The sequence below is a fragment of the Bipolaris sorokiniana genome (genome assembly GCF_000338995.1).
Source record: "Bipolaris sorokiniana ND90Pr unplaced genomic scaffold COCSAscaffold_1, whole genome shotgun sequence".
Taxonomy (NCBI): Eukaryota; Fungi; Ascomycota; class Dothideomycetes; order Pleosporales; family Pleosporaceae; genus Bipolaris; species Bipolaris sorokiniana.
In genome coordinates, this window is record NW_006911895.1 from 1,311,135 (window position 1) to 1,332,136 (window position 21,002).

Below are 21,002 nucleotides of genomic sequence, written 5' to 3' on the forward strand. Positions count from 1 at the left end.
TCTGTTGAGCCTACGCTGAACAATCTAGAAATTCATGTTGATCATGATAGTCTTCGGCTCCGTAAACGCCCTGAGCGCATGGATGCCACACTCCCTACCCAGCCCGCTCTCCTTGCTTCCTCCAAACGGCGTGTTCATAAACATCAAGCTGACACAGTTGATGCCCACCATGCCACTGTCAAAATCACTCGCTACACGCAGCGCCCTATTAATATCCGTTGTGAAGACGCCAGCCATGAGCCCGAAATTAGTGTTGTTCGACAACGCCATAACCTCCTCTTCCGTCTTGAACGATTTGACCACCGAAACCGGGCCAAAGATCTCCTCGCAGTGTAGCTCAGACTTTGCGTCCACATCTGTGAAGACTGTAGGCTCGATGTAGTATCCTGAGTTACCAACGCGGTTGCCGCCAACAGCGAGCGTACCGTGGCCCTTTTCTTGGCCGCGCTCGATGAAGCCTTGCACGCGTTTGAATTGAGCTTCGTCGACAAGAGGCCCAATATTCGTGGACGTCTCATCTGGATCTCCAATCTCTTTGACCTTCTCCTTCATAGCAGCCTTGTACTTTTCGATAAACGTATCGTAAATGCCTTCTTGCACGTACACGCGGCTAGCAGCGAAACACACCTGGCCTGTGTTCATTGTGATAGCATCGGCTGTCCATTTCACCGCGTTTTCCAGATTGCAGTCGTCGAAGACTACGGCTGGAGACTTTCCGCCTAGCTCGAGTGTGACGCGCTTAAGATTGGATTTTGCGGCCATCTCTTGGATCTTCTTGCCCGTGGCGATGGAGCCTGTGAAACTTACTTTGCGGATTTGCATGTGGCTGGCGATGAGGGCGCCAGTGCTGCCATCTCCAGATAAGATTTGGAAAACGCCAGGCGGGAAACCGGCTTCTTTGATGAGTGTACCGAGAGCAAGAGAGGAGAATGGCGTTTTCTCAGAGGGCTTGAGAATGAAGCAGTTTCCTGTTGCGAGTGCTGGTGCGGCTTTAAGGCCTATCGTGCCAATGGGACCGTTCCAAGGTACTATCCCTGCTACAACGCCTAATGGTTCATTGCTGGAGTCGTGTCAGTTTTCGAACAACATGGGAAGTGGACATGGCCATACCGAACTATCTTGAGGAAACCGTCTTCTTGAGGCCATGACTCTCCGCCAAACTTATCAATGAATCCAGCATTGTATCTGAAAGTCTGTCGAAGAGTCAGATATTTTAGTTTGAATCGTTAGAAATTGTTACTGCAAGGTGACCTACCTCAGCACATAGCCCAATTTCGAAGGCACCAAACGCCGCTGGCGAACCCAACGATATTCTCGTTAGCTGTGCGATTTCATTGGCGTTTTTCTCGATCAGGTCAGCGAATTTGTTCAGTATGCCTCTCCGCTGAGTGGCGCTCATTTTCTTCCATGCAGGAAATGCCTTCTCAGCGGCATCGACAGCGGCGTCGACGTCTTCTTCGCCCGCTAGAGGTACATCGTCGGCAATGAGCTCGCCATTCTTGGGGTTGTGTATTGTGAGCTTCTTAGCAGACTTAGAGCTGACATATTCATTGTTAATGAATATCTGTTTGGGAAGATTCTTTGGTGAGTACTGGAATGCCATGGTGAGCAAGGCACTGTTGGAATATTACAGCGAAAGCAAACGACGAAGGGATAAGCAAAGAAATTCAATGCAGAAGAATTTAAGAGGGGTTATTAAAGCTGGGGTTAGATCTTCTCGTTCTGAATGGTGCGACTGGATGAGAACATGCAGTTCCAAGCGAGCGTAGCACAACTTGACCCAAGTGGCATTGGGCCTGATGATGGCCAGTCCCGGCTGACCTGAACAAATGCATGTGCAGCTGTGGGCAGCACTGCAAGTGGAGAAAATGGCTTGGCAACAACTTGATGGGTGTAGAGTCAAGGCTCCGGCTGGTGTTGAACTTGCTCGCGCATTGTTTTCCGCTGCCGTCATGACATACAGTAGCGAGTCATCTACTCCACTTTCCCCGCACACCACCCTGTCATGCTATGGGACATCCCACACTGGACGGCTACGTTCCTGTCTTTGAGTCGCTAGATGAATTACTCGTACATATTCGAGAGTCATGGCAGGGAATGAATTGGAGATGTTCCTTTTGGAATAGCACCAACATCTTGCAGCGAAAACATTGCAAGGGATAGCGATGATGACTTGGGGAGAATGGGAAATTACGTAGTATTGCAAGCTCAAGGAATGGACAGCACTTGATTGTTGGTAGCAGGATTTGCTTATTCCCGGAAGATGCCCCCCCTTTCCTTGATGCTGAGAAAGAATATTGTACTACACCAGATATGTCTCGTACCTCGTGAAAAACCTTGGTGTTGCAAAATGCGTTGATTATTGTTCAAACTCTCTTGACATCCAAAAAAGGGATATACCACATAGAAGATACTTGCTAAGATGCCTACAAAAGTTGCTCTAATCACTGGCGGGGCGTCGGGAATAGGTTTCGCTACTGCGAAAGCCCTCTCAAACCACTCAAGCGAAAACTGGGACATTCACATAGTCGACCAAAACGCCGAAGCAGGCAAAAAAGCAGCATCTGAGCTAAAGAACGCCTTCTTTCATCAAGCCGACGTTACAAGCTATCAGTCCCTCATTTCTGCCTTCGAGGTAACCTGGAGCAACGCCGAACGCCTCGACTTCGTATTTGCAAATGCCGGCATCGTGGAAAGAGACAACTTCTACGCAAAGCATGATCTCAATGGTCCACCTCCTCCACCACCAAACAAGTTCAGTACCGACATAAACTACAAAGCCGTGGTTGATACTTCGTATCTCGCTTTGCACTATTTCCGGAAGACCAATGCCAGGAATGAAGGCGATGAATTGGATCCTGTGTTGATCATGACATCCTCGTGCGGAGGCCTGTATCCGAGCGAGTTCTGTCCCATATATAGTGGAAGCAAGGCTGGATTGATACTTTTCAATCGTGCAATCGCAGTGGCATATCACAATGAAGGCATACGCACATCTACCATCTGCCCTGGAACTATCAAAACGGCGTTGATGTCGGAGGAAGAGTGGAAATTCTTCCCGGTCGAGTATTTTACACCAGTTGAGACGGTCGCTGATACTGTCATGAAGCTAGTTGAAGGTGCAGAAATGAAAGATGCGAAGGGGATAACGAAGAGTAAGAATAAAATTTGGGGATTGACGGTGGAGGTTAACGGAAGGAACTTTTACTTCAGGGATGGGCCCGAGTACTGCGATGACAATATGAAGAAGATGATGACGAATACTAGTATGACAAAACAGCTGGCGAGGATTGAAGGCAAAAGCAAGTAGGGATTGGACAACACATCTGTGCGATTAGAAAGAAATCAATTTTCATATCTTTGAATACCGTCCACTTGCCAGTCTCACTCCACCGTCTACAGCTATATCTTCTCCATTGATATACGCTGCCGCAGGACTACATAAGAATACCATCACTCCAGCAATGTCTGAGGCTTCTCCTAATCGTTTCCTAGGATTGCTTTCTTCTAGCTCTTTCTGTCCACCTAGTATGTCAATCAAGCCATTAGCAAGCTTTGAAGGGAAGAAGCCAGGCGCGACGGTATTTGTCGTGATGTTCCTCGGTCCAAGCTCTACTGCTAGCTGTCGCGACAAGTGATGTGCAGCTGCTTTGGAAATACTATACATGATAGTCCCATGCTCTCCTACATGAGGCACAGTCGTTCCAGCCGTTGAGGATACGATAATGATGCGAGAAGGGGAGACGCGAGTGCCAGCGCGCTCCAATAGAGGCGCGAACCTGATAGTTTTAGTAGATGTGCATGTGGCGGTTCTCATTTCTCACGCACAGTCTGCAAAGATTGAAGACGCCGCGGACATTCAAGTCCAAAACCTTCTGACTCGCCCAATCTGGCGTGGGATCGAAAGGGCCACCCCAAGTGGCTCCCGCATTGCACACAAGGATATCTAACTTGTCGTCGGTCTCCTGCACCTTTCTTACCAATCTTTCTATGTCCTCAGTATCTGCGACATTAGCGGCGATACCGACTGCAATTCCAGCAACAGGCAATTTGTTGAGTTTCTCGACGGCTTGGTCAATGCCCTGCTCTCCTTCGTTCTTACGCGCGGAGATGAAAACCTTCTTTGCTCCAGCGAGGAGAAATGCAGTCGCAGTGTGCAGACCCAATCCCCTAGAACCTGGGAATCTGAGTAAAGATTGCAAGCCATGAAATCTTGTTTAACTTTACCTCCTGTGACCAAAGCGACCTTGCCGTCAAGACTGAACATGCGGTTGAAGTCCTTGATATCAGACATGATGGATTTTGCCCAATTGGGAACAAACTACAGAAAGTGACGGAGGAATGGGTTATCAACATGCCATACTTGATAAGGTGCGTACTAGACAAAGATAGTCCTACCCTGAGGAGCTCGGTCAGTGGAGTTCGATAACCAGGTACTTACCCTCGGCAACAAGGAGTGCGGTCTGTGCGGTCCGGGTGTCCCACAGCTGGTCATGTGAGGTGGCTGCTGCAGCTAACAAACCACGTAGTTCTTGGACTACAGCATTGACCGCTTATGAACTCATTTTCTCTTGCCAATCTCTGGGTTCGTCCGTTTCTAAATAGCTGTCGTAGTCTACATCGACCCAATTGAGCGTGCATCCCGCTGCCACCCGCCAACATGCCTTATTCGTCGCCTTTCCCCGCATTAACCATCCCGAAATGCAATGTGCTGCACTATCTATTTCCCCAAGAAAAGACTCCCTCTGATACACCACTCTGGATTGATTCAAAAAATACAGAGCGCTATCTTACACCATGGTCCATGCTACAATGGACCAAAAGATTGGCAGTGGGCTTAGATCGAATTGGTAGCAAACCAGGAGAAGTTGTCATGATCTTCACGCCAAATCACATCTTTGTCCCAGTTGCATATCTTGGAATAGTTGGATCAAAGCGTATATTCAGCGGTGGCAACCCAGCCTATACCCTCTCAGGTAAGTCTTTTGTATCACGTGTTTACCGTGATGGGCTAACAGATCTTAGAGATGGTACACCAGGTTACCAACACTCAAGCCCAAATTCTTCTCGCACATCCCAGTTTGATAAAAGTGGCAGTTGCAGCCGCCAGAAGTGCTGGTTTGCCAGAAGGTCGCGTCTTTCTGTTTTCCGACGAGCCTTGTGTACCAGTCGAAGGGTGTAGAGACTGGAGAGAGTTCCTTCCATCACAGGCCGAAGTGAAAGGCTACGAATTTCCCACTTTGTCAGAAAACGAAGCAACTACTACCACCGCAACAGTAAACTTTTCATCTGGCACTACCGGGCTGTCCAAAGGTGTCGAAGTGAGCCATTTCAATTTGATCGCCAATAGTGAGCAAACCATCTTCATGCGATCTGCCAACAAACCCTGGACCGCTAACACACGACCCGCTGAGAGATGGATCTCTTTCTTACCATTGTATCACGCCTATGGTCAGATGTATACTATGATCATGGGACAGAAACTCCAGGTCCCGTCTTACATCATGCAGAAATTTGACTATCCCGAGTTCCTAAGAATCATCCAAGATCACAAGATAACGCACCTCCAGCTCGCGCCTCCTATCTTGATTATGCTGAGTAAGAGACCGGAAACTAAGAACTACGATCTAAGTAGTATCACTGATATCTTGTCCGGTGGAGCGCCGTTGTCAAAGGAGCTCCAGAATGAGATAACTAAGATGCTAGGTTGTGAGATCATACAGGGCTGGGGTATGACTGAACTCACTTGTGCAGGAACGCAAGTAACTGGTGGCACGATAGATGAGTAAGATAAAAACTATAACTAACCTGAACACTGTTAACGATTAATAGTTCCGGAAGTGTGGGCAACTTAGATCCAAACTGCGAGGCCAGGCTTCTTGACGATGACGGCAATGAAGTACCCGAAGGCCAGCCCGGTGATCTCTACATCCGTGGACCGCAAGTCTTTCTGAGATACTGGCGCAACCCCGAAGCTACGAGAGAAGCACTGTCGCCAGATGGCTGGTTGAAAACTGGCGATGTTGCCGTCGCGAAGAAGGGATGGTTTTGGATTGTGGATCGCAAGAAGGTGACTAAATACCGAAGCAAGGATAAAGTCCGTCTCAGTTAGGTACTAACATGACTGCAGGAACTAATCAAAGTGAATGCTTTACAAGTTGCGCCTGCAGAACTCGAGGCAGTATTACTTCAGTTTGACCCCATTGCCGATGCAGCTGCTGTGGGAATCATGATTGATAGTCAAGAGTGGCCCCGCGCTTATGTTACGCTAAAAGAGGAGTACAAGGGCAAGACGACTGTGGAGGACATTCACAAGCACATGAAGGAAAAGGTGGCAAAGCACAAACAGCTTGTGGGCGGTATTGTATTCGTAGATGAAGTGCCGAAATTACCATCGGGCAAAATTATCAGGAAGCTTGTCAAGGAGTGGGCTAGAAAGGACGCGGAAAAGATGAACAAGGCCAAGTTGTGAAGGAGGCATTGTCGATTTCGGAAAGAAACTTCGAAAAGACAACTCATTATCTCGAATTTTTCCGACAAATCTACACTACGCATGATTCTTAACATTACTATCCCTTCTCCCTAGCACTTAAAACACAACAACCTGCCTTTTCTCCGCCATACCATTTTGCATATCCTCCACCATCTTTGGCAAGTCCTCCAATTTACGATAATCGACTTCAGGCTGTATACCATGTTCCCCGGTAAAATCCACCGCCTTCTTCATTCTCTGCGGAATACTCGTACTCTCAGCCTTGATCCTATACCGGCCTGTTGTCAGATCAAAAGCAGTGATGAAATCAAAGCCTTTTGGTGGAATTCCGACAATCATAAGCAAGCCTCCTGTGCGTAAGAGATCTGGCGCGCCAGCATACGCCATGTTTGAACCGGAGTAGATAGCCGCTGCATGACACCCCTTACCATCTGTAAGTTTCTTGATCTCATGTATATAGTTTGGATTGGTTTTAGAATTGAAAGTCGCGTCGGCGCCGAGTTTCTTTGCCATGGCAAGTTGAGAGTCATTTATGTCGAGGGCAATAGTTTTGATACCCATCTGTGCGAGTTCAGCCAGTCTTCTATCCAGCTATATCTCTCTTTCCCAAAGAAAAAGTCGAAACACAAAACAAGAAGTAAGGGAAAGAACATACCGCTTTAGCATACTGCACAGCATACTGCCCCAGCCCCCCACACCCCACAACCGCCAACCACATACCCTTCTCCAACTCACACGAGTCTACGCTATGAAATGCCGTGATCCCCGCACAAAAAAGCGGCGCCGCCCTCCTCATCTCGAGATTCTCAGGCAACTTGACCGCATTCATCCAATCCACAACCGCGTACTCTGCGAAAAACCCATCCGCCACAAACCCTTGCAGCTTCTGGTTCCCCGTCTCGCACCGCAGATTGTGCACTTGGCAGCCATCGCATGTGTAGCAGCAGCCGGTGAAGTAGTTGAAGCCGATGGCGTCGCCGACGGAGAAACCGTGGCCAGAGGCTTCGGAGCCTAGAGATTCAATGTGCCCGACGCCTTCGTGGCCCAGGGTCACGGGGTAGTCTGGGCGAAGACTCATTCCGAGATCGGAGTGGCATAGTGATGCGGACTGGATTTTTACGAGGAATTGGTATGGTTCTGGGGTGGGCTTGGGTATGTCGTTGATGACGACTTTTTGTTGTTTGCTTATGCGAATGTGAGAATTCTTGGGATTGTATGGGAGTATGATGGAGGGACTTACGGGTCCCATTGGCCGGCTTTCATGATTGCAGTCTATTTACTAATATTTTGCTGGTTTAGTCTAAATATGTTGGAGTACTGAGGTGGTTCTGTTTCCAGCTATATTTGTAACTGGACAAGTTCTATCTGTTGCCGGCATTCCGTACAATTGGCTAGTATGGTATGGGAAGCCTGCAAGTGATATTACGAGTCATCTTGGTGGTTCGGAACGCTACTTGCTGACTTGCAATCATTGAGTAAAATAAGCGGAAAATTGGGTCCGACGTCATGAACTAGCGGTAATTGGCTGGGTGTACTAGGTAGTGTCCGCTTGCGGGGAGTAGGAAGCGGGGTCGAGAGTTTTACAGATACAATCACTACTTGGCGGTTTTCGGATCGGACTACAGCATGCTTGTTCCTGATATAGTGTTTTTCGTCCTAGTAGAAAAGCCAATCTTGCACGAACATCAATTGAAAAGCCCGTTGTTTGACCAGTGGGGTAAGAGTTGCGAGACGACCGATTTGCTTGGTACAGCTTATGAGTCCTTTATCTACCACTCGGAGAACGCTATAGTATGCAAACATTCTTTTGTGTTTGTACATGAAACACGAAAATAGCTGCCTATCCTAGAACAAACTTCACTCCTTCTATTATTTGATCAAAGAATTTCTTCCTCGGCTCATCAAGCTTCGAAGATGGCCAAGCCATAAAGAAGTGCGGGTAGCCTTTATACATGTCGAGCCGATTGGGTAGACTAGAGGATCATTAGTACACTGGTCAAAGAAGTACATATATGCTATGCATACCCTGCTTTATCAAGCTTCTCTTTCATAAGCAAACCATCGTCTCTCAGCGTATCGTGTCCTGCAACGGCAAGGTACACCTTCTTCAAATCCTTGATCCTAGAATGCAAGAGAGGGGAACCATACGAATCGGTTGGCGGCGAACCAAAAGCATCTACATGATGTTAGCACTTCACATGGCTAGAAATGGGGTTTTCATGTTACCCCAGAAAGCCCGCATTGCACCTGCGGTGTTCAGAGTATGCAGGTCATGTTCCTCCATAGCTGTATACTTAGCCTTCAACTCCTCCGGTACCCCATCGGGATGGACTGTTGCCGGCATAAGGGCAACAACACCCACGAGCTGCTCTGCTAGTCCGTCATCTATAGCCCTCAGTGCAGTTCCCAACGCGAGCTGTCCACCGGCTGAAGTGCCCGCCGTGAGGAACTTGCCCTCAGCGGTGTTCAGCCGCTGTGAATTCCTCAAAGCCCATTGCAGAGCCTCGTAACACTCGTTCATTAATCCTGGATGTGCATTCTGGGGCGCAAGTCCATATTCAACCGAAACAACCACTACATCGCCAGCCTTCGAAATAGCTCTGCTGAGAGGATCCTCACCATCTATGTTACCCATGGCCCAACCTCCACCATGGTAATACATACACACCGGCCTGCCGCCTTTGTATGATTCAGGTGTGTATATCCGCAGCTTGAGCCCTTTTTCCGTCGCAGTGTCCTCTGTTTTAACAGAAGGATCTGGCGCAGGAAACACGTATTTAGCTGCCATGAGTTCCCCAATGCGTGTGTATTGTTGGAACAAATTTGAGAGAGGCGGCTCCAGAATTATACGCTCTCCGAATTCCTCTTCGAACTGAACATCGGTCACTATGGATTGTGGGATCCGTTACGAGGTTCGTACAAACCTCTAGCCATGGCTTTGCAAAACCCTCGTTAGCCATTGCTCATGAAGTGAGATCGTTCTGTTGTTATTGTTGAGATGTAAGAATGATCGTTTGAATCCGCAGAGACCCGGCCTCTGTGAAAGTATGCATGTCACCGCTAACCCATATCCAGGAGGCGCCACATCAGCGGTGACTTCTCATATGTGGGGAAATGCCATTTCCACAGGCATGAAACTAGATAGCCAAGTATCGTACTTGGGGAGTCCAATCTCTATTCATGGTTCAATGCGCAAATCCAGCATCACAGATGTTGTTAGTGTCATGAGTCAGGAAGCGTAGTACTAGTAGCGCTGACTTTCTACACTGCATTGTGCGGGGGCGGGACTCCACCTCCGCTCTCCACCTTCACGCCTAAACAATTCCGAAGTATCCTGCCAGACTCCAAAACTCCAAAGTAGCCTCGGCTTCAACCGAGCGCGCCGCTAACGCGTCTTTTGGTATGCATGCAGCATGCAACAGCGAGTCATGCGAATCGTAGTCATGACTTTCGATTTACACGTTCAAGTCGCGTCTTTTCCCTCTTCCCACGACGCATGCTCGTATCGTAGATCGCATTCATGTCACCCTCAACATCCTCAAACATGGACATAGACATCAACAGTCATCCAGCCTTCTCGCGCATACCACCATGGGTCAAAGCAAAGTTGCGCCCGATTGCAATCTCAAAGATACACCAAGTATACGAATGGGTTGAGACTGAGTGTATACCAGCAGAGCGCATATACAAAGCCCAACTCAGCGCAAGCAAGACGAGATGGGGGACTCCAGCCATCATCCACGAGCTGCGAAAAAAGGCCAAGGCGCAAGGACTATGGAATCTATTTCTGCCGAACCATTTCGTTGAGAGTCCTGGGTTAACGAATCTGGAGTATTCATGTTGTGCAGAGATAATGGGAAGAGTATACTGGGCAGCGCAGGTAAACCCAACCTTCCCAAACTCCCACACACCAAGTAACAAAGCACACTTCTGAATTTATAAATAGACCATGAACTGCCACGCCCCAGAAACCGGCAACATCGAACTCCTCGCAAAATACTGCACCCCGTCTCAAAAACAAAAATGGCTTCACCCCCTCATGAACGGCGACATGTCCTCTGCCTACAGCATGACCGAACCCAATGTCGCCTCCTCAGACGCAACCCAAGTCGGCATAAAAATGGAGATCACAGACAAAGAAGTCATCATCAATGGCCGCAAGCTCTACGGCAACTGTCAATACAACCCAGAAATGCAACTCTTCATCTTAATGGGGTGTTCTGACCCATCCAACCCCAATCCCTGGAACAGACACACAACGCTCGTCGTACCCGCCAACTCTCCCGGCCTCCGGCAGATCAGGAATCTAAGCATAATGGGCTACGACTGGGCGCCTGAGGGCCACGGCGAATACGTATACGAGAACGTGCGGGTGCCGCTGGAAAACATCATCTTAGGTCCAGGCCGCGCCTTCGAAATCGCTCAAGGGCGACTGGGTCCCGGTCGTATACACCACTGCATGCGGCTCATAGGCCAAGCCGAACGCGCCTTCGAACTCGCACTCGTACGATGCATGGAGCCGCGCAAGAAACCGCGGGGTAAGTTCATCGGTGAGTTCGACAGTAATATCGAGCGGATAGCGGATATGCGCATGACGATTGATGCAATGCGGCTGGTCGTTCTCAACGCAGCGGATACCATGGATCTGCAGGGTAACAAGGCGGGCAAGTATGCTATTGCGCAGAGCAAGATTATGGTGCCGAATGCGCTGCTCAAAGTTATCGACGAGGCGATGCAAATCTATGGTGGGCAGGGGCTCACGCAGCATACCCCTTTGCCTGAGATTTGGACGTATGCGCGGTTTGTGAGGGTTGCGGATGGCCCGGATTCCGCGCATAGGCATCAGGTTGGAAGGGATCAGATGAAGACGGCGCAGGGGTTTAGGGATAAGGCGAAGGGGTATACGGAGAGGTATAGGGAGCTGTGTAGGAAGTGGGGATTAGAGCCGGAGGAGTTTGAGGGGATATTGTAGAAGACGTTTCTTCTCTTTAGGTGGATGAAACGACATTAAACAGGTACATCACTCATATATTGTGCAACTAGTAAGAATAAAGTAAGATGTATAAGAACAATATAATACTATTGTTTCTTCGAGTTGTTGAAAGATAGGAAAAGGGTATCATAGCCAAAGCCTAAAATGGTAGTTCATGTTGGCATCATCCACACATGCCCCGGTTTCGTTATTCATACTGCAATGGGCGGCGACCCAAAGCTTAAATTATCGTCATCGTCAAAAAAGGATGCCGCGTCTTGAGTCGACATGATAAAGTCGTCAAATGAGGTGTTCGTTGCTGTCGTGGCAGCCGGCTTCGAGGCCAAGGTAGGATGCGATTCGACTGCGTATTGCTTTTTCGATGGCGGTGCATGCGTTTTAGACGGCGCTGCTGTGGCTCTCCGCTTTGCATTAGCCACAGACATTGACTTCGGCAACTGTGAGGCTCTGAGCTTTGCAAGCTCAGCATCAAGACCTGTCACAAAAGGCCCTGGATTCCAACATTTTCCGGCTATTTTCTTATTAGACATCAGAGGTCTGATACTATTCGTGACTGCAGACGCGCGTGTTGGCGTATGTGTGGATGTCATGATGGGGTCACACTTCAATGACACAGCTAATGGCTCCACTCGTGGTGACACAGGTGCAACTTGAGTCGTCTTGTGGGTTTGTGGACAAGGTGATCTCTCTGGAAGTGCTGTCGGTATGATTTTCGACGCCATAGGAGTAGTTTCGAGTTTTGGTTGATTAGGGACACTATGAATAGGCTCGTCATCCAGATCGTCAAGAGAGAAGTTCAGGTCTTGGGTGGACATGGGGGGAAGGTCGTCAACATTGGAAAGTGAAGTGGCAATAGAGGTCGTGTTGGTTCCGATGACCTTGGGTTTTGCTTCGGAGGCGATTTCACGCGAAATTTGCGTACTACTTTCAAAGAAGTCATCCCAACAATCGGTTGGCGCTGGTAATGCGGGCGTCTTTGAGGATGTATCTGCAGCAGTTGTGTTCGAAATGTTCGACAAGGTTGATTTTGACGCTGGAAGACCGGGAAGTTTGAAGTCTGGATTCAAATTCACTTGAGGCTTTGCCCGTAACTCTGGCAGTGTTGTCTTTCGGTATGAAATAGGAGGCAGTATTCGATCTGGAATAGAAGATAGCTTGAACACAGCTTGCGGCGTGTCCCGTGGCGGTTGAGATGATGTGTAATTAATGGCGACGCAAATGGGAAATTGTGTGCGTTGGAATGGGTATTGGTCCAAGTTCCTATATTTTGCGCAAAAGGGAACTCGGGTAAGGAATGTCTTAGTGCCTTTTAGCCGTCCATCCAAGACCAAACATTCCACCCGGTCATTCTCCGATCGTAGAATACGAAGATGTTGACTCTTCGATAGCTGACTACTCGTATGCAGGTCTCTAAGTAGAGTAACAACACAGCCAACTTTGATACGTAGGCGATGCGGTGGTAGTCCAACAGGATTCAGTTTATGCAATAACCCTAGAGCCGGGTCCCATTCGGGTGTCTTCAACGAGACATCTTGGGAGAGGAATTCTATCAGAGATCCAGCCAGTCTATCCAGGGTAGCCTCTACTGTTTTGTTTATGGGCCCATGGGTGCGGGTAAAATCGAGGTCCTCTTTGACAGGGCCAGGCTTTGGCGTAATTGAGGCGAGTGGCGGTCCTGGTGTGACTTGAGTGGCATGTAGTGGTGGTGGCGGCGGTACGTTCGTGGTAGTTTCCTCAGCTGAATCTGACATGAATAGGTTGTGTGCTTCCAAAAGAGAGTCATCGTCCAAGTCGTCATCGTCCAAGTCGTCATCCGCCCATTGTTCGCCCAATGAAGCATTCGACTGAGGCAGGCCAAGGTCCTTATCCTCGTCTTCCTCATCATCATCCCATGGCTCCTTTTCCAGATTGGAAACCGCCTCCTCTAACTTCCTTGTGATTTCTAACTCCTTTTTGCGTTTTTCGTCATCGTTTCTTTTCTTATTCAACCCAAGAAAAGCTTCCATCCCATTTTTCAGCTGCGCCTGAGTGTGGCTGTATCCAATCAACTGTGTCGCCAATCCAACCCCCAGCTGTTTTCTGGCTGCGGCTTCCTTTGCTTCTTTCTCTGTGCGCTTCTTTTTCGCGGCTTTACGGCGCTCTTCGGCCTCTCGCGCATATGTGACCCGCTTGTTCAACTCCAATTCACGCTCCAGCTGCTTCCTTTGCCGCTCATTGAGAAGTGGGCCATTTTTTCGGTGCTGCCGCTTGACTTCGGTCGAGGTTTGTGCGATTCTGTGCGGGGTTGGTGTCATTGTGGGGTGCGCATCGCGTTGATGAGGGGGATGTGGGCAAGGGTATAGGGAGTGTGGCGGTGGATGTTTTGCATAGCCGCGCTAGCGACACGAAGTCACGTGCATCACCGATGGCCATAGCAGCAACCAACAACCCCTTTTTGTGATTTTCCAAAGCAGTTTCAGATGGAATTTCTACTGGAACTCTGAAATCAGTACTGACCAAACATCTTTGCATAGTACTGGAACCACTATGTACGCGAAATTACTGTGTCACACCACGTGGTAGACACGGCCAACTTCAATTCATCCTGATCGATTGCTGCTTTCAACCTACGTGGTTTGATGATCGCCTTACTCCATCTGCAACAAAATAAACTGCATATATGCAGCAGAACAGGCTCATTCAGGCTCACAATTAGCGGGAAAAGAACATCCGACCTTCCCCAAGCACACTTACCCCGCGCGAGCCGCCCTTGCAGCGTTGCGCATCACCCTCTTTCCGACATCCGTACATACGAACAACTTTCCAAGTTGCAGCTTGTAAAATGCTAGTCCTAATCCAGTAGCGGGGATGTAGTGAATACAGATGGGGAAACGATGGCTTGTACACGTACTGGAATTCAATATCTGTTCAAAAGCGCGTAATTTGCAACTTTACACTAATCTCGTTGCCATGTCATTCGTCTTGAAGGGAGTTGCATACATTACTGGTGCTGGCTCTGGTATGTCCAACAGACTGATGCGTCAGACCTCGTAGTTCTTGTGGCTAACACAATCAAGGCATCGGACAGCACACTGCATATGCTCTTGCAAGGCAGGGAGTACGCTCATTCGCCCTCGTCGATCGCAACCCCGTATCAAAGACAGTCAGCGAACTAAACAGAATATCGCCTAATGTCTTGGTCAAGGAGTTCGAGCTAGATGTTACCGACGAAAAAGCTGTTGATGATAGCATAGAAAAGACTGTCAAAGAATTCGGTAGATTGGACTACGCGGTCAACAATGCGGGAATCGGCGGCATGATCAAGACATCGGATCAAATACCAAGAGACGATTTCGAGAATATCGTGTCTGTGAATACTATTGCTGTCTGGCAATGTCAGCGCGCGCAGATCCGACAGATGCTCAAGCAAGACAAATTGTCAGACTCTTATCGCTCCTATCGGGGGTCCATCGTCAACGTAGCATCCATGTACGGTGTGGTAGCACCGCCGCTTAATGTCCCGGCTACAGCATACGCTACAAGCAAACATGCAGTTGTCGGTCTTACCAAATCTGATGCGCTCGCATTCGCCCACAAAGGCATCAGAATCAATGCCATATCTCCTGGTTATGTGCTGACACCGCTGGTCCAGGAGACCATGAGCAAAGGCGACATGATAGAGCAAGAGAGATTGAAGGTTCCAATTCATCGTTACTCAGAAATGGAAGAGATTGGCGATTGCATAGCGTTTCTGCATTCCGATGCGGCTAGTTACATGATTGGGGCCAACTTAGTTGCAGATGGCGGATACACAGTTTCATAGAGAGTGGCGCAAGTGCATTCATCCAGTCCTTGGCTGACCATTCAATCATACAATATCATATCTTCTGCATATGTACGAGAAGTCTTTGCTAACAACGTTCACCAAAGTCGGGGTCATCTCGGCAGACTTGTTTTCTCCGCTCCAACTGTAACTACTAGCTCCACCTCACTTGGGGATTTACATTTGACACTATATTCCAACAAATCTATCGTGCTGACTATCCCCGGCTCGCATGAATCGCCCACTGACATTCCGTCCAGCTTTCAAGGGTCAGCTCTCGAGTTGCTATGTCATGCAATAATTACCTAGCTACGGAAATCGTTTGCCACGTCATGCTACAGGATGTCACTTGCGTCTTTCCTTCTGATTACGAGTCATTCACACTAAACGATGCCCCGGTACGAATCCAAATGCACTTAGCCGAACCCCAGATTCTGACGCATGACTAGTCTGACTCGAATTGTGGAGCGATCGATCGCATGCCTGACTCTCTGAGAACAGGACGTTGTAGTCCTGTCACAACAATAGAGTTTAAGAACCTGGGTATCTCCAGTCGAAGCCGTTGATCATCTTATCTTCCCCCAAGGTTCCTTTATCAAGTCATTTAACCCCTTCACGAAATGGCAGACGGATTTATCGTCCCATCATCAGTCAGTCCAGAATCGGATGCTCGATATCGATTACAAGGACCAATTCACGCGCAGCGCCATGTCCGCGTTATATGTATCGGTGCCGGTGCTTCGGGCCTCTTGATGGCATACAAGCTGCAAAGACATTTTTCCAACTACAGTCTCCAGGTCTATGAGAAGAATCCCGAAGTATCCGGCACTTGGTATGAAAACCGATATCCTGGGTAAGTACCGGCTAAGATCTTGGGTGCGGGGACGATGCTACTCTGGCCCCATAACTCGCCCTTACCAACCCATCTGTGGAAAAGCAAGGCGATTACTAATTTGCGCTTGCAGATGCGCATGTGATGTACCTTCTCACAACTATACGTGGTCTTTCTTTCCGAAGCTTGACTGGTCGGCTGTCTACGCCAGTTCCAAAGAGATATACACATACTTTAACGACTTTGCATTGAAGTTTGGACTCCACAAATATGTCAAGACCCAACACCAGGTTATTGATGCACAATGGAACCAGCAAAAAGGAGGCTACAATGTGCAAGTCAAAGATCTCAAGACTGGCCGGGTTGTAAATGACCATTGTGATATCCTAGTGAATGCTGGAGGCATTCTGAACAACTGGCAATGGCCCGCTATACCAGGTCTGGAAAAATACAAAGGCACACTACTGCACACTGCAAATTGGGATGAGAGTATTGACCTGAGAGGCAAGAACGTTGGTCTTATTGGAAATGGGTAAGTCTTCTTTACTTTCCAGTACCTAGCACACGTTAACACCACCAAAGCTCTTCCGGCATCCAAGTTCTTCCAACAATCCAACCATATGTAAAGAAAGTGACAACATTCATTCGCGAGCCAGCTTGGGTTTCTCCTGTCCAGGGTCTTGAGCAACATATGTTCTCTGACAGTGAAAAGCTAGCATTTGCTACACAACCCGGGGTCTTGCGCGATTACCGCAAGGATGTTGAGCGAGGACTCAATGGCCAATTTGGCATCTTCCTCAAGAACACACACATACATAATGAAACCGAAGCCCACTTCCGCGAGCAAATGTCGGAAAAGTTACAGGACGAATACCTCAAGCAGCGCCTAATTCCAGATTGGCAAGCCGGCTGTAGACGACTAACACCCGGTGTGGGCTATCTGGAAGCTCTCGGCAAGCCAAACGTACAAACAGTATACGGCGAGATCAACGAAATAACCGAGCGCGGCTGTCTCTGCGACGACGGAAACGAATACCCCGTCGACGTCCTCATCTGCGCCACCGGCTTCAACACATCCTTTAAACCACGCTTCCCCGTCATAAACCCCTCAGGAACCAACCTCCAAGATGCCTGGGCCAAAGAACCACGCTCCTACTTCGGTCTCGCCGCCGCCGACTTCCCCAACTACCTAATCTTCCTCGGCCCCAATTGCCCTATCGGCAACGGACCCGTCCTAAGCGCTATCGAAGCCCAAGCCGACTACATGTGCAAGCTCATCGACCGCTTCCAAACACACAACATATCTTCTTTCGCACCAAAAGCCGAAGCCATCGACGATTTCATCGCCTTCAAAGACGAATTCATGAAGAAGACAGTATGGAACGATCCCTGCCGCTCATGGTACAAATCCCTCGGTCCCGACGGCCCCATTACCGCGCTCTGGCCGGGTTCAACGCTACACTATATCGAAGCACTGATGGAGCTGCGCATGGATGATTGGGATATCAAGTATACGGGCAATAGGTTTAGTTGGCTGGGAAATGGGTATTCCCAGACAGAGATTGATCCGACGGCTGATTGGGCGTTTTATATCCGCGAGCAGGATGATGACGAGCCGATTTCGCGGTTGAGGAAGCTGAGAATTTTGAATAAGAGCGGGACGGTGGAGCCGTCGGCTGGGGTTGATTTTACGGGGGCAAGGGCGAAGGAGAGTGCAGTGGCGGTAGAGGCGAAGTTGTGAGGGGGTGGGGGGCTGAAATGCTAGGGTTTTGTGTTTGTATGATTTTTGAGCGGTGTTTTAGAAAATAATTTCGCGAGATTCTGTATCAAGTAGTTACTCTAGTTGCTTCGAAGGATGTTTTTTATTCGATAACTCGCTCTCGGCGATAAGCTAGTTTAGTTCACGATATCTATGGTTAAGGATTTGATAGTGTACAATATCAATGAGCGTATGTAGTGCCTTTACGGAAAGGAGCAGCGCCGAGTAGCAGCTGTTTTATCTGGCACGATTTCTACAGGTAGAGATGAAAAATCTAGGTGATGTATCGATTGAACATTGGACCGTTAACCCTTTAGATACCCCCATGACTTAAGACCCTGAATATAAATAGATAGCTGCTAGATCTTCCATAGGCGTTCAACCCCGAGTGGAATGTACTCCACATTCAGCAAGAGTGCATGCAAAAGGAAACGGTCAGATCTCATTCATTAGTCAGTCTAGGAAGAGACATCCGAGCCTTCTATCTATAAACAATAAATAAATAAACTCCTCAAGCAAACAAAGCTCCAACAACTCGATCCTCACCATCCAAACTCATTCTTTTCTCCATCATGAAAGGGAACCTCCAAAAACGCAAACACCTCCACCCACATCCCACCAACCTACTGTCCCACCATATTGTACCAACACATATCCGGAAATCCCCGATGGCACTTACTAACCGTACCATGGGCACTGATAATCCGTCTTCGTCCTGGTATGCCACTTCGTAATCTTCATTGTCTTCGTCGTCGTCACCGTCGCCGTCTCACTCTTCACCACCACTTCCAACCTCGGCATGGTTCTTGCAATGGTAGGTAGTGCGGTTACAGTTGTTATGCTTATGGGGATGCTAAGGCCAGGACGCCGGGTGCCTGGGGCGAGCTGTGCGGGATTGAGGGGTGTAGGCATGACTTCACCGAGTCTAGACTGCGTGGCGATGACGGTGCGGGTGGGATATTTATCGAGGAAGGGGTGGAGGTGCCGGAAGTTGAGGAGGAAGGGTGGTCGCTTCGCGAAGGTGGTGAGGAGAGTGGGTGTGGGTTGCGGTTCTTCGTCTTGAGGGTTCGCGGTGGCTGTAGGAGATGGTTGAGAATTGCCAGAATTTGTAATGCCGGTTTCGAATGTGGCACTTTTGATCCTGGTACTTGGGTGTGATGCCATTTCAGGCCCAGAATAAAAGCTTGTAGACGATACAGGAAGTAGTGAACTTGACGTCTCATGCATGGTCACAGGTACATCCTTCTTTCTCTTCGTCAACTGAACCCTTGGCTCTGAGTCCTCCAGAGATCTCCCATTCAAGATACTGTATGGTACTGTTCCAAACTCTTTAAGCACCTTTGACATCGACGTTATCGCGCTTTGTGCAGCCTGTTTGATTTTACCACCGATGGGCGTTGCAAACTCCAGAGATTTAATAGAAATCTCGGCAAACATTCCCACCATAGCGGTCGCGTTCTCGGTCTCGTGCCATTGTGCAAGGTTGATTTTCACGTCTCTGTGCGGCAGTTGCGACAAAGCATTGCAGCTCAGCTTGTTGAATTCCCTTAGCGATTTCGACGCATTAGGCTGGTGAGCTGCAATCGAGGCAAATTGCGTTGTTTGGGATGTGAAGTCGCTCAAGAGACGCCCATAAGTTCTTTCCAGATTTTGAGAGTGGTCGATATATCGGAGGCGTGCTTCTAATTGAGATACGAATTGAGCTGTGTCCGTTCCATGAGTACCCAAACCAACCAAAAGCGCGTTAGTGAGTTTATTGAACCCGGCGTTGAGCGCAGTATTGAGTTTTCGTTCATCGATCTTACCCTTCTTCTTCTTCTTCTTTTTCTTCTTGTTCTTAACCATATCAGGGTTCAGGACCTTGCAGACTGATTTTGAAAATCCGACAATGAAACCATTTCCGAAGATGTAGCTTGCGCCGAAGTCGAGCACATCACTCGTCTGAGGAACCTTATTCATCTTCTTTATTGAGGAATTCATAATATCTGTACAGATACGAGCTGGGTAGATTAAGGTGCTGTTGTGTGGATGGCGGAAGAAAGATTTGACATCATCCTCAGGAACCAAAAGGGAAGCCAGGTACTCGCCTGCTTTTTCTCCTGGCAACTTGCCAACGGGATTGATATTAGGCCAATGTCCATAGTCTACGGGTTCGAATGAACCCAACAACTCGACTAAGATACTTTGTGCTGCCAGCCAGATAGCGGGGGTTTCTCCCAGAGGGGGATGCATCAACGATTTATACTCGATGCGCCAGTCGGGAAACGGTCCGAATAGACCTGGGTCATTGTTCTCTGCGCTGATTTTGCTCGTGAGGGCAAAGAATGGAAGGACATTGCAGGCGAAGCGTATTATTTTCGTCATACCAGATAGGAGGTGTGATTTAGAAGTTGAGCAGGAGTGTGAACGCAGCAGAAATTCAGAGCGGGACTTTGTATAAGAATACTATTGACAAGATATAATTGTAGACTGTGACATGTGCGCAACCGGCTCTTAATTGGAACAATTGTCGCTAGAAAGGACAGTGACGCAAGACATGGACGCGTTAGGCCTGTGGGTGTAATTATGTCAAATGTATCCGTCGTCTAGTACAAATTCAGCAGACCCTACCTAGGACCGAGGATCTTTGTAATGAGATTAGCTTGAATAGACCCGCATTAACCGCTCCTATTGAGGTACTTTACCAAGAAAATCCGTATACGATTTGTTCATATGATAACGCTCGAATTGTAATCGCCAGTCAGCTGGGTGATGCTGGGTCGCCGTTCTGTTGGTGTAGACCCGCGTTGAGCAAAGAGAGTCATACGTGGAGACATCATGAAAGGGAGGGAAGAGACCAGGGGCTCATCGATCAAAAGCAGCGTAATGCATCCACTGCAACTCTATCCCCGCATTCCCATCCTACAGCTACATCACCATATAGTAAACTCATGTCATACTGTAGGAGCGGCGAAGGGAGATTTGTGCAACAAAATCATTAGCGTCTGAGCAGCAAATACGCACTAATGGGATTTGAGACGCATCTCACGTATCGCATATGGCCAGAACATAGAGACCCGGCTCAACCGTTACTCGATACATTTGTTGAATTCAACATGGTGTGGGGAAAGGGAACAGTCTCCG

The 21,002-nt window shown here is 48.5% G+C and overlaps 10 protein-coding genes across 10 annotated transcripts; 5 read left to right on the forward strand and 5 right to left on the reverse strand.

Annotated features, from left to right (window-relative positions):
* Nucleotides 1-10: 10 nt before the first annotated feature.
* On the reverse strand, nucleotides 11-1,816 carry COCSADRAFT_131194 (uncharacterized protein). Its single transcript, XM_007696562.1, has 3 exons — nucleotides 1,256-1,816; nucleotides 1,111-1,193; nucleotides 11-1,060 (listed from the first exon to the last, which is right to left on the reverse strand). Exons 1-3 carry the CDS (start codon nucleotides 1,601-1,603, stop codon nucleotides 25-27), a joined length of 1,467 nt encoding a protein of 488 aa, XP_007694752.1. The 5' UTR covers nucleotides 1,604-1,816; the 3' UTR covers nucleotides 11-24.
* A 503-nt stretch (nucleotides 1,817-2,319) lies between these two features.
* Nucleotides 2,320-3,342, forward strand: COCSADRAFT_32154 (uncharacterized protein). The gene has a single exon (XM_007696026.1). The coding sequence runs from the start codon at nucleotides 2,423-2,425 to the stop codon at nucleotides 3,308-3,310; it is 888 nt and encodes a 295-aa protein (XP_007694216.1). The 5' UTR covers nucleotides 2,320-2,422; the 3' UTR covers nucleotides 3,311-3,342.
* COCSADRAFT_195245 (uncharacterized protein) lies at nucleotides 3,329-4,409 on the reverse strand. The gene is made up of 3 exons (XM_007696563.1): nucleotides 4,228-4,409; nucleotides 3,829-4,177; nucleotides 3,329-3,779 (listed from the first exon to the last, which is right to left on the reverse strand). The coding sequence occupies exons 1-3, from the start codon at nucleotides 4,292-4,294 to the stop codon at nucleotides 3,353-3,355; spliced, it is 843 nt and encodes a 280-aa protein (XP_007694753.1). The 5' UTR covers nucleotides 4,295-4,409; the 3' UTR covers nucleotides 3,329-3,352.
* Nucleotides 4,410-4,550: 141 nt separating this feature from the next.
* Nucleotides 4,551-6,480, forward strand: COCSADRAFT_32156 (uncharacterized protein). The gene is made up of 4 exons (XM_007696027.1): nucleotides 4,551-4,976; nucleotides 5,026-5,785; nucleotides 5,833-6,070; nucleotides 6,131-6,480. The coding sequence occupies exons 1-4, from the start codon at nucleotides 4,661-4,663 to the stop codon at nucleotides 6,470-6,472; spliced, it is 1,656 nt and encodes a 551-aa protein (XP_007694217.1). The 5' UTR covers nucleotides 4,551-4,660; the 3' UTR covers nucleotides 6,473-6,480.
* On the reverse strand, nucleotides 6,461-7,865 carry COCSADRAFT_195247 (uncharacterized protein). The gene is made up of 3 exons (XM_007696564.1): nucleotides 7,734-7,865; nucleotides 7,149-7,677; nucleotides 6,461-7,054 (listed from the first exon to the last, which is right to left on the reverse strand). Exons 1-3 carry the CDS (start codon nucleotides 7,754-7,756, stop codon nucleotides 6,590-6,592), a joined length of 1,017 nt encoding a protein of 338 aa, XP_007694754.1. The 5' UTR covers nucleotides 7,757-7,865; the 3' UTR covers nucleotides 6,461-6,589.
* A 468-nt stretch (nucleotides 7,866-8,333) lies between these two features.
* Nucleotides 8,334-9,550, reverse strand: COCSADRAFT_131207 (uncharacterized protein; the record flags this gene model as incomplete). The annotated part of the gene is made up of 4 exons (XM_007696565.1): nucleotides 9,418-9,550; nucleotides 8,720-9,365; nucleotides 8,519-8,669; nucleotides 8,334-8,466 (listed from the first exon to the last, which is right to left on the reverse strand). The coding sequence occupies exons 1-4, from the start codon at nucleotides 9,451-9,453 to the stop codon at nucleotides 8,334-8,336; spliced, it is 966 nt and encodes a 321-aa protein (XP_007694755.1). The 5' UTR covers nucleotides 9,454-9,550.
* A 258-nt stretch (nucleotides 9,551-9,808) lies between these two features.
* COCSADRAFT_32157 (uncharacterized protein) lies at nucleotides 9,809-11,607 on the forward strand. The gene is made up of 2 exons (XM_007696028.1): nucleotides 9,809-10,373; nucleotides 10,440-11,607. Exons 1-2 carry the CDS (start codon nucleotides 10,038-10,040, stop codon nucleotides 11,463-11,465), a joined length of 1,362 nt encoding a protein of 453 aa, XP_007694218.1. The 5' UTR covers nucleotides 9,809-10,037; the 3' UTR covers nucleotides 11,466-11,607.
* A 2,661-nt stretch (nucleotides 11,608-14,268) lies between these two features.
* COCSADRAFT_32158 (uncharacterized protein) lies at nucleotides 14,269-15,355 on the forward strand. Its single transcript, XM_007696029.1, has 2 exons — nucleotides 14,269-14,484; nucleotides 14,543-15,355. Exons 1-2 carry the CDS (start codon nucleotides 14,436-14,438, stop codon nucleotides 15,286-15,288), a joined length of 795 nt encoding a protein of 264 aa, XP_007694219.1. The 5' UTR covers nucleotides 14,269-14,435; the 3' UTR covers nucleotides 15,289-15,355.
* A 553-nt stretch (nucleotides 15,356-15,908) lies between these two features.
* COCSADRAFT_155622 (uncharacterized protein) lies at nucleotides 15,909-17,861 on the forward strand (the record flags this gene model as incomplete). The annotated part of the gene is made up of 3 exons (XM_007696566.1): nucleotides 15,909-16,141; nucleotides 16,254-16,652; nucleotides 16,703-17,861. The coding sequence occupies 3 exons, from the start codon at nucleotides 15,909-15,911 to the stop codon at nucleotides 17,859-17,861; spliced, it is 1,791 nt and encodes a 596-aa protein (XP_007694756.1).
* A 450-nt stretch (nucleotides 17,862-18,311) lies between these two features.
* COCSADRAFT_341351 (uncharacterized protein) lies at nucleotides 18,312-20,296 on the reverse strand. Its single transcript, XM_007696567.1, has one exon. The coding sequence runs from the start codon at nucleotides 20,241-20,243 to the stop codon at nucleotides 18,558-18,560; it is 1,686 nt and encodes a 561-aa protein (XP_007694757.1). The 5' UTR covers nucleotides 20,244-20,296; the 3' UTR covers nucleotides 18,312-18,557.
* Between the last annotated feature and the right edge of the window lie 706 nt (nucleotides 20,297-21,002).

Bases quoted from the DNA above. Each gene is read 5' to 3' on its own strand.
- COCSADRAFT_131194 (XM_007696562.1), bottom strand. From the start codon at position 1,603: ATGGCATTCCAGTACTCACCAAAGAATCTTCCCAAACAGATATTCATT. The intron at 1,194-1,255 runs GTAGGTCACCTT...ACTCTTCGACAG, and splicing joins AAATTGGGCTATGTGCTGAG to ACTTTCAGATACAATGCTGG. The intron at 1,061-1,110 runs GTATGGCCATGT...ACACGACTCCAG, and splicing joins GGTTTCCTCAAGATAGTTCG to CAATGAACCATTAGGCGTTG.
- COCSADRAFT_32154 (XM_007696026.1), top strand. From the start codon at position 2,423: ATGCCTACAAAAGTTGCTCTAATCACTGGCGGGGCGTCGGGAATAGGT.
- COCSADRAFT_195245 (XM_007696563.1), bottom strand. From the start codon at position 4,294: ATGTCTGATATCAAGGACTTCAACCGCATGTTCAGTCTTGACGGCAAG. The intron at 4,178-4,227 runs GTAAAGTTAAAC...TCAGATTCCCAG, and splicing joins GGTCGCTTTGGTCACAGGAG to GTTCTAGGGGATTGGGTCTG. The intron at 3,780-3,828 runs GTGCGTGAGAAA...TAAAACTATCAG, and splicing joins GTCTTCAATCTTTGCAGACT to GTTCGCGCCTCTATTGGAGC.
- COCSADRAFT_32156 (XM_007696027.1), top strand. From the start codon at position 4,661: ATGCCTTATTCGTCGCCTTTCCCCGCATTAACCATCCCGAAATGCAAT. The intron at 5,786-5,832 runs GTAAGATAAAAA...AACGATTAATAG, and splicing joins ACTGGTGGCACGATAGATGA to TTCCGGAAGTGTGGGCAACT. The intron at 6,071-6,130 runs GTGACTAAATAC...ACATGACTGCAG, and splicing joins GGATTGTGGATCGCAAGAAG to GAACTAATCAAAGTGAATGC.
- COCSADRAFT_195247 (XM_007696564.1), bottom strand. From the start codon at position 7,756: ATGAAAGCCGGCCAATGGGACCC. The intron at 7,678-7,733 runs GTAAGTCCCTCC...CATTCGCATAAG, and splicing joins AAAGCCGGCCAATGGGACCC to CAAACAACAAAAAGTCGTCA. The intron at 7,055-7,148 runs GTATGTTCTTTC...GAACTCGCACAG, and splicing joins CTGTGCAGTATGCTAAAGCG to ATGGGTATCAAAACTATTGC.
- COCSADRAFT_32157 (XM_007696028.1), top strand. From the start codon at position 10,038: ATGGACATAGACATCAACAGTCATCCAGCCTTCTCGCGCATACCACCA. The intron at 10,374-10,439 runs GTAAACCCAACC...ATTTATAAATAG, and splicing joins GAGTATACTGGGCAGCGCAG to ACCATGAACTGCCACGCCCC.
- COCSADRAFT_32158 (XM_007696029.1), top strand. From the start codon at position 14,436: ATGTCATTCGTCTTGAAGGGAGTTGCATACATTACTGGTGCTGGCTCT. The intron at 14,485-14,542 runs GTATGTCCAACA...AACACAATCAAG, and splicing joins CATTACTGGTGCTGGCTCTG to GCATCGGACAGCACACTGCA.
- COCSADRAFT_341351 (XM_007696567.1), bottom strand. From the start codon at position 20,243: ATGACGAAAATAATACGCTTCGCCTGCAATGTCCTTCCATTCTTTGCC.